Genomic DNA, 8,325 nt, shown 5'->3' on the forward strand with positions numbered 1-8,325 from the left:
CCGCGGCCTTCCCTAAACTGTCAGTCTCACTGCGAGGGCAGGGGTGGTGGTGGGCGGCTGGGGCTGGAGGGATGGCTCTGAGGAAGAAGTGCCGTGGAAGCGGACAGGCACCGACGCGTGAGCGGGAGGGACCGGGACCAGGATGCGAGGAAGATTTGGGGGGAATCTGGAAAACTGAGGAAGCCGCGGGGGGGGGGGAGGGGGAGGGGCAGGTCAGAGGGGAGGGGCAGGCTGACCGCTGTCTGGGTCTGAAGCGGTCGGTCGGTGCAAACCTCCAGGGCCTCTGCTTCAAGGCTCCCCAAGGCCCCGGGGGCACGGATACCGCAGGCAGAGTGTGCGTGGGGGGATGGGGGAGAGCGCCCCAGGAAGCTGATCCCCCCAGACGTGCCCCGTCTCCATCATTTCTCAAGTCCTGCCCTGCCCGGAGGGGCTCCGTCGCCCTCTCGCAAGCCCCGTAGAGTAATAAACAGGTGGACGCCCGGCCAGGAGCAGGTGCGCGCGGGAGTGCGCGCCCACCCGGCTCGCCGGGACGGGGCCGGCGAGGGCAGAGCTTTGTTACAGACGCTCCCGAGAGCCACGCGCCGGGCGTGCACGCTTCCTCCCGGGGGCCGGGCGGGAGGCCGCGCCCGCTGTGATTGGCAGAACGGGCTGCCCGCCATTGGCTGCGACCGCGGTCGCCTCCACGCCCCTCGGCCGCAGGGGGCGGGCCGCGGGGGCAGGCGGCTCGGCGCGTGCTGCCCCCGGGGGTCTCACGCGCCTCCCAGACCGCAGCGCAGTGGTTCTGGACACGCCCTAACGCCAAAGGCGCGGGCTGCGCGTGCGGACTGCTGCCGGCTCCCGGGACTTGCGGGCTGCGCCCGGGGCTGGGGTGGGGTACAAGGCGGTTGCCCCTAGGACCTGTGGGCGTGCTCGGGCGGCGGGGCCGGCGGGACCTGCGGACAGCAGCTTGAGGGGTGCGCACACGGGATCTGCGTACTGCATCTTGGGGGCGCACTGGGCGCCTGCGGGCTGTGGCGGGGGACGAAGGGGTCGTGCTCAAGGCTTGGTCTTCGCAGGCTGTGTGCGCCAGGGGGAGGGTGAAGCGTGGCGGGAGGGCGAGGCAAGGGAAGGAGGGCGTGAGAAAGGAGGCGGCGGCGGCGCAGAGGAGGGTTATCTATACATTTAAAAACGAGCCGCCTGCGCTGAGCGGGGAAAACCTGGGGAGCGTCCGACAGCACGCGCGGGTCACGAGCGCCCCACGCTTCCCGGGGCGCACTGCCCGCCACCTCTCGGCTTCTGTGCCTCTCTGTCCACAGGCCCCAGACGACCTGGGACCACGAACCCTAGGGACTCGCTCGGCGGCGCAGTGCCAGAGCGTCGTAGAGGCTTGAACGTCGTTCCTCCGCCGCAGGTTCCTCGCCCCGCAACTTTCTGCGGCGCACGGGGACTCAGGAGGAAGCGCCGGGCGAGTGGATGCGGGCGCGATGGACAGCGGCGCGCTGCCCCGGACCGCGCCCCCGGCGCCTGGCGTCTCGGGCTGCTGTCCCGCTCGGCGGCGCCCAGAGTCCCCAGAGCTGCTGCGCTGCAGCCGGCGGCGGCGGCCAGGCGCGGTAGAGACCGGGAGTGGCGCGGCGGCCGTGGCGCGGCGCAACGAGCGCGAGCGCAACCGCGTGAAGCTGGTGAACTTGGGGTTCCAGGCGCTGCGGCAGCACGTGCCTCACGGAGGCACCAGCAAGAAGCTGAGCAAAGTGGAGACGCTGCGCTCGGCTGTGGAGTACATCCGCGCGCTGCAGCGCCTGCTGGCCGAGCACGATGCTGTGCGCGCCGCGCTGGCGGAGGGGCTGCTGGCGCCAGCCGCGCGCCACCCCCTGCCCCGCGGGCCCGTCGGAACCCCCGCCGCTGCCACCGCGTCCTCCTGCGCCTCGTCGTCTCCAGGCCGCGGGCGCAGCTCGGAGCCCGGATCCCCGCGCTCCGCCTACTCATCGGACGACAGCAGCTGTGAGGGCGCTCTGAGCCCTGCGGAGCGCGAGCTGCTCGACTTCTCCAGCTGGTTAGGGGGCTACTGAGCGCTCCGCCTCGCGAGGTAAGCACCTCCGGCGGGGAGGCGGGAGGGTCGGAGGCAGGGCGGCCCGGCGCGGTGGAACGGACGGTCCCGCAACTCTCTCCAGCGGAGCCCAGTGCCAGGCCTCGGCGAGGGCCTCGATTTCGCTCACTTTTCATTTCCCCCAAAGCTTTCAAGCCTGTGCACGACCAGCGTTTGTTTGTCCGGGATTGCAAAACTTCCCCTCGCTGCTCCGGCGCCTGAGGGGGAGCGGGGAGATGGAGGGGGGCGGCCCTCGGGCGGGTGAGGCCCCGAGTGCGTGCGGATCCCCGGGCAGATTAGGGCGCTTGGAGGCGGAGTAACTTTGCATTGCAAATCGCGCGCCCGGCCGGGTGGCAGAAATGAGTCGGCGGGTGCGGAGGCCTGACTCACTGCGGCCCAGCGCGCCGCCCCGCCCCGAGTCCTGGCTCGGGCCGCGCACCAAAGCCGAGGCACCCACGGGCCCGAGCTCCAAAATCAACCGAGCAAACGAAACTGCCGACTCCGCTTGTGGGAGGTGGAGGGCAGGGCCGGGCTGGGCGGGGTTTCCAGGGCTGGGTCCCGCACTAACACCAGCGCCTGTCATTCCTTCCCTCTCAGCGGCCCTACTGGGAGCCAGCGCATTGGACTGGTCCGCGGCTCGGTCCCCGCCATCCCCGCGGGCCGAGCCACTGCCGAGCCGGGGATCCCGCCGGCGCGTTCTGGCCGTCCAGCCCGACCGAGGGCTAGTGTGGAAGCCGGTCTGCCTGACCTCATCCGGGCGGCAGCTTCCTTGGACCCCAGCCACCCTGCCCCCAGAGGCCTTCCACCGGAGTGGGGATGCGCAGCAACACCCGGAGGTTTGAAGGGGAGAGAATTTTGTGAGGACACAGACAATCCGTTTTAACCCGTACACTTGAACTGCCTAGGGACATTGGCAATATGAAGAGTTATTTTTGTACAAAGAACCCTTAGATTTGGAACACAATAAAGCTTGTCTACCCCCGCCCCACTCCCTCGTCCTGGAATTCTTGAACCTGGGCACGCTGCAGCCCTGGTGGGGGTGGGGGTTCCAGGGGGGGTGTCCTCGGTGGGTGTCCTCTTGCAGCAAGGCCTGCTGGGGAGAGACCTGTGTCAGAAAACCTGTTTTAGGGAAGGTGGATTGTATAAATAAATCCGTGCTGTGTACCAGTGGTGTTGGGGTGTCCTCTCCATACCCCGAGGCCCCCTATTTCCCAGGTGAGGGCTGGCGCAGGTTGAGGGGTGGCAGCTTAGGACTCAGCAGGCCTGGCCTCTGTGGTCACTTCTCCCTGGACTCTGCTCCTTCCTCTGTAGGGTGTGCTGGGAGGTGTGAGGCTGCTGTGCCAAAGCAATTCATAGGCACCGTGAGGCTAGGAGCTTCCGGCTGGTGGCAGCAGGCAGGTGGGTAGTCCAGACAGGACTGGGAAGCTGAGATCCGGAGGCTGCTGACCAGCACAGGGATCTGGGGCAAGTGCCGGGTGTAGGGCTGGGCCAGAGGTGGTCTGACTTGTGGGCACCAGCCAACCTCTGTCTCCAGATCTGTGCTGCTGGGTTCAGATCTCCAGTGCCCAGCCGGTGACCATGGGCAAGTAGCTCAATTTGCAAATGGAGGTGAAGGCAGAGCCACCCTACAGGGCCATGGGAGAACTTAAGGAGAGGTGCCTGGCAGTGTTCAGCGCCTGGTACTCAGCTGTCAGTGGCTGGGCCTATGGCTCCCGGGCCACGTGTGCTGGGCCCTGCCCGCTTCTGTTTGCTGGTGGGGGCTGTGAGAGCCTCCCCTGAGAGGAACAAGTAACCCCCCCCCAGGCTCCCCGAGCCCAGAGGGCCCGCAGGTGATTACTCAGCTCTACCTTTGACCGGGATCTCGGCAGCTTTGAAGTTTCACTGTGCCCAAAGCTCTTTTATTGCGGTGGTGGGGGTGGGGCTGATGGGGATCCCCCAAGCTGCTTTAGGGTGCTGAAGGCACCCCTTCCTCCAGCAGGGAGTGGTTGGGTCAAAGCCGTTGGAACCCTGGGAGGGGGGAGCGGCTGGCATTGGCAGAGAGTAGATGGCTCCCGGGTAACCATGGCGACAGGGTCGTGGGTCTGATGCAGCTTCAGCTTAGCAGGGCTCAGCCGAGAAGCTGTGGCTTGGGGCTGCAGGGCCACGTGAGCTGTCCTCGTCCAAGGCACTGACGGAGGCACGAGACATGGCCACCCAGCATGGGCCACCCCACAGCCCTCGCCCAGGGGTCCACACCCTGTTAGCGACCCTCCCGCGTCACCGGATCTGGGCTCTCCCGGGACTCCTTACCTTGACCCCAGGGCACTAGGACGTGGAGTGGTGGTGGGCAGGATGGGACCACACGTGGGTTTGGGGAGGTGGGGGAACACGGGGGAGGCGGGCTGAGGGGCTGGGGCCGGCACATGGTTGGCGAAACTGCCAAGGATGACAGCCGCCATTCTTGTTTTCCTGTTTTTAATCATGGAAATATTCAAATGTAGGCAAAAGTTCTAGAATTTATACTGGACATCTCTGTACCAGGACCTGTCAGGCACTTGGGATGCATCAGTGCCCAAGGAAAACTCTGCTCACGAAGCCCACATTCTAGCCGGGCACACAGCCTCTGACCCCCAAGCAGCACCACTGAGTCAGGCGTAGGGCATCCCATCCAGTCAACGATGGGCCTGCCAGACCCTGGAGAAGCTTCCCAGAAGCTCCCATCACCGGGTATCAAAAACTGCTAACACGGGGCTCCGGCCCACCCCACCCCGCTGTCCCCACATGGCTCTGAAGCAGGTCTCAGGCATCATACAGTTTCACCTGGAAATTCTCCGTGTGCGCCTCCGAGGGAAACCCCCATACCCTGCTCCCGGCAAATGAACAATAGCTCCATCGTTTGCTCAGACTCCCAGCCGGTGGCGCAGCCCTCTGGTTGCCTCTGCTTTTTACAGTCGGTTTTATAGAAGGAGGACCCAGAGCCACACCTGGAATTTGCCTCATGGGTCTGTGAAACCTCTTGTGAGCACCCAACCCTTTACGGAGGAAACAGCTCATTCTTGGTGCGGCGTGGCTGATGGCTCCACTCTGCGTGTTCCTTACTGAATGTCTGTCCCTGTGTCTTCTGTAATTGGGGGTGGGGGCGGGGGTCAGAAGCAGACGTGTGATCGGATTCCAGTTTAGTCTTTGGTTCCTGCACTTCAGAGGCGGTGCTGTGTCTGTGCGCTGCGTCCCGTGAGGACACACGTGTGGTGACCGTATCACTGTCTACACAGGGACAAGCAAGGGCTGTGGCTGGTGATCAGGCAGGACGACAGGTGTGCCACCCTCGTTAGGAGTCCCCGCCAGGTATCATTTCCCAAGCGCCATCCTGCCCGTTTGCAGAATGGGAAGCAGCGGACCTGGAAGGGCAGGTGCCTGGGTTGTAGAGCTTGAGGTGGGGGTTCTCGGGATTTGAAGCTGGCATGACTTCATTCCCAAGTCCCTGCAGTGCCCACGTCCCGGGAGGGCGGGCTGCCTGCGGGCTGTCCTGGGGAGGACACCTCTGCAGCCCAGTGTTCTGATCCGCACCCACATCTGCACAGTACCCCACCCCAGCCCTCGGCTCCGCTGTGGGGGCAGCTGGTCTTCCCTGGGACCTGTGGTCCAGCCCTGGAAGCCAATTCCAGACAGAAGGTGACCAGGGGCTGGGTGATCGAGTTAGGCTGGGGACCCCTGGGGACCCCAGTCTGTGGAGTGCGGGGGGCGGGAATGTTGACTTTGGCCTTGGGCTGAAGCTGGATGGGCTGGAGAAATCTACAAGGACTGTGGATCAGGCAGGGCTGGGGCGGGTGGGAGGGGGAGGCACAGTCCGGGTGACCAGAGCCTGGCCATGGGGGATTTTGCTACTGGGTCAGGACATCACCTTGTGTATTTGTGACAGCAGGTGCCCCACAGAGATCTGCTTTGTAGTCCCCATGTGTCTCTGTGGCTGAAACTCCCCAGTCAGAGAATGGATGTATCCCCCCAGGCCACTCATGCTGGGGGCTCGGCTGGCCCAGGGCTGCCCCGGACAGAGGCCACACATCTAGGCTTGCCCGATCTGGCCGGCCGGGGTCCCGCACCCACTCATTCTGAAACCTTTATCGGGCACCTTCTCTGTTCAAGGTGCAAAGTGCCCAAGGGAAACCCTGCCTTCATGAGCCGGTGTTCTCGCAGGAGACACCGGTGCGGCCTGGCCCTTGGGGGACGTGCCGGCCCCGGGGGCAGCAGCAGGGGTCCCGGGTGTTGCCCAGCTCGCTCAGCATCTCTGAGCTGCGTCTCTGAAAGGCAGCTGTGGTGCTGACCTCAGAGCTGTCGCCTGTTTCATGCTAGAGACACTGTGACGTGGGTCCCCATTGGGATAGGCCAGTCCCACAGTCAAAGCCGGGTCCTCAGTGGTCCCTGCCCATCCCAGGGCAGCCCCACCGCCTCTGGGAGGAACCCGCAGCGCCCACTCAGAAGGCGACGTGTTTCTGCTCTTTCTGGCTTTGGCTTCGGGTTGAGCAGGGCACCTCACCTGTCAGTCTGCCTCTGAAGCAAATGAACCCACATGCCAGCTCCTGCCTGGCCCAGGTCCGTGAGGCCAGATGAAACTGAGGCCCCCTTGTTCAAAAATGGGGAAAAAGTGATGTTAACAGTGCTGAACTATATAGTTTTTCCTTTTATCCATGGTCTATGTCTTGACTTAGGGTGTTTAAATTTGCTGTTTAATACCGTTCTAAGTAAAGAAAAATTAATGATTTAAGTTACTAGCATGCATTTTTATTCATTAAGACTGTGCGACGCCAGTCTTGAATGCAGAGGTAAGAGCGTTAACTTCTATGCAGAGTCACCAAAATGACGCCGTCCGGCTCTGCGGGGGGCACTCACGCGTTATTTCATCGTTGCTGGAAACCAGAAGCGCCGCACAGAGCTAGCACCGTGGTCGCTTTTTGTCACTCCTTGGTCCACGAGTTTTACCTACAGTTGTTCCCTTCAGCTTGTGGCTGAGGAAGGACTGAGGGGAGAAAGTTTCGGCTCACCCATCTCCCCCTTTCCTTCTGTTATTCTTTGCATAAATGGTGGCCAGTGCCGGGAAGTCATGGGCAGGTTCCGTGGGCGTGCAAACTTGCTACATCTTTCTGCATTTCAAGCAGGCTCTGGATGGAGTGAGAACTTGGCCCTGTGGGCTGGAGACGCCCACTTGCTGGGTGGAGGATGCAAAACACAGACCCTTCTTGCCTCGGTCTGCGCGGGCTCCAGGCCGTGGGCCCACGGGTGCGCTGGTTCCCGGGCGTCTCGAACGCTCTCTGCACGTGGCAAACATCTCCTCCACTCGCCTGAGCCCTCCGCTGTCCCGTCCACCTTCACCAGCAAACACAGAGTCTCCCGAGCCCCATCACCTGAAGCCAGCCCGATGCCACCCGTGGAGCTGGGGCTGGAGGCCTCCATGGGGAGGTGGCCAGCACAGAAACTGCTCCACAAAGAGGATCACAGAAGGGGAGCAGACACGCCCCTCTGGACCAGCCCGGGGGGGCCACCTGCTTCTTGCAGAGACTGGAGGTGGGGTGGGCATTCAGGGTAGGGGAGGGCCACACAGACCTCTCCTTGAAAGAGCAGTCCTGTCCAGCCCAGTGGGCTGGGGAAGGGGGACACACAGGTGGCTGCTTCCCTGTGGGGCTGCTGGGGAGTAACCCCGATAAGGGTGGGGGACCATGTCTGCTCCCACACCCGCCTCCGAGGCCAGCCCCCGCCTTCCTTCCCTGCGCTAGTTCCCACCAGGTGCCCTGGATCCAGTGGGGTAGGACCCTGGGGAGGGGGCTAGTCACTGTGCTGCAGGGAGCAGGGAGAGTCCTGGGGTTCTGAGGCCGCAAGACCACGAGAGGACCCTTTGTGGAAGGAAGACCCTCAAATGCATCTTGAGAGATGGAGGCTCTGCTGGACGGGGAGGGACGGGAGGGGGTTCCGGTGGGGGGCATTGCTTTGTGGATTGAGGGGTGGGGACAGGCGGCACTCCGGGCAACTGGCGGAGAGCAGGAGGAGGCTGCAGCCGACACTGGGGGGACAAGACAGAGGTCTCAACCACAGCGATGGCATCGAGGGTGCTGGTGGGGGGGTCCCTGAGCGACTGTGAAGGGGTCAGAGTGACTGCTGGTGGATGAGGAGGGGGGTCCGACAGGCCTTGTGGACCCTTCCCCCACAGTAACAGCTGTCTGTGGGGGCTGCACCAGGGTGAATGGCTGGAGGACGAGGTCACACCCTTAGTCTTTTCAGCATGAAGACAGGGA

General features: G+C 63.8%; 1 protein-coding gene across 2 annotated transcripts; it reads left to right on the forward strand.

The window, feature by feature from the left end:
* Window positions 1-212: 212 nt before the first annotated feature.
* ASCL2 (achaete-scute family bHLH transcription factor 2) lies at window positions 213-3,056 on the forward strand. Of its 2 annotated transcripts, XM_072970872.1 has the most exons (3): window positions 213-953; window positions 1,296-2,062; window positions 2,660-3,056. In XM_072970872.1, the coding sequence occupies exon 2, from the start codon at window positions 1,464-1,466 to the stop codon at window positions 2,043-2,045; it is 582 nt and encodes a 193-aa protein (XP_072826973.1). In that variant the 5' UTR covers window positions 213-953; window positions 1,296-1,463; the 3' UTR covers window positions 2,046-2,062; window positions 2,660-3,056. The 2 variants fall into 2 exon arrangements, with proteins under 2 accessions (XP_072826973.1, XP_072826974.1); XM_072970873.1 differs by lacking the exon at window positions 213-953 and having other exon boundaries at window positions 960-2,062.
* Window positions 3,057-8,325: the final 5,269 nt, after the last annotated feature.

The sequence above is a fragment of the Vicugna pacos genome, chromosome 10, assembly GCF_048564905.1.
Source record: "Vicugna pacos chromosome 10, VicPac4, whole genome shotgun sequence".
NCBI classification, from domain to species: Eukaryota; Metazoa; Chordata; class Mammalia; order Artiodactyla; family Camelidae; genus Vicugna; species Vicugna pacos.

Excerpts from the sequence above, each read along its gene's own strand:
- ASCL2 (XM_072970872.1), top strand. The coding sequence starts at position 1,464 with ATGGACAGCGGCGCGCTGCCCCGGACCGCGCCCCCGGCGCCTGGCGTC.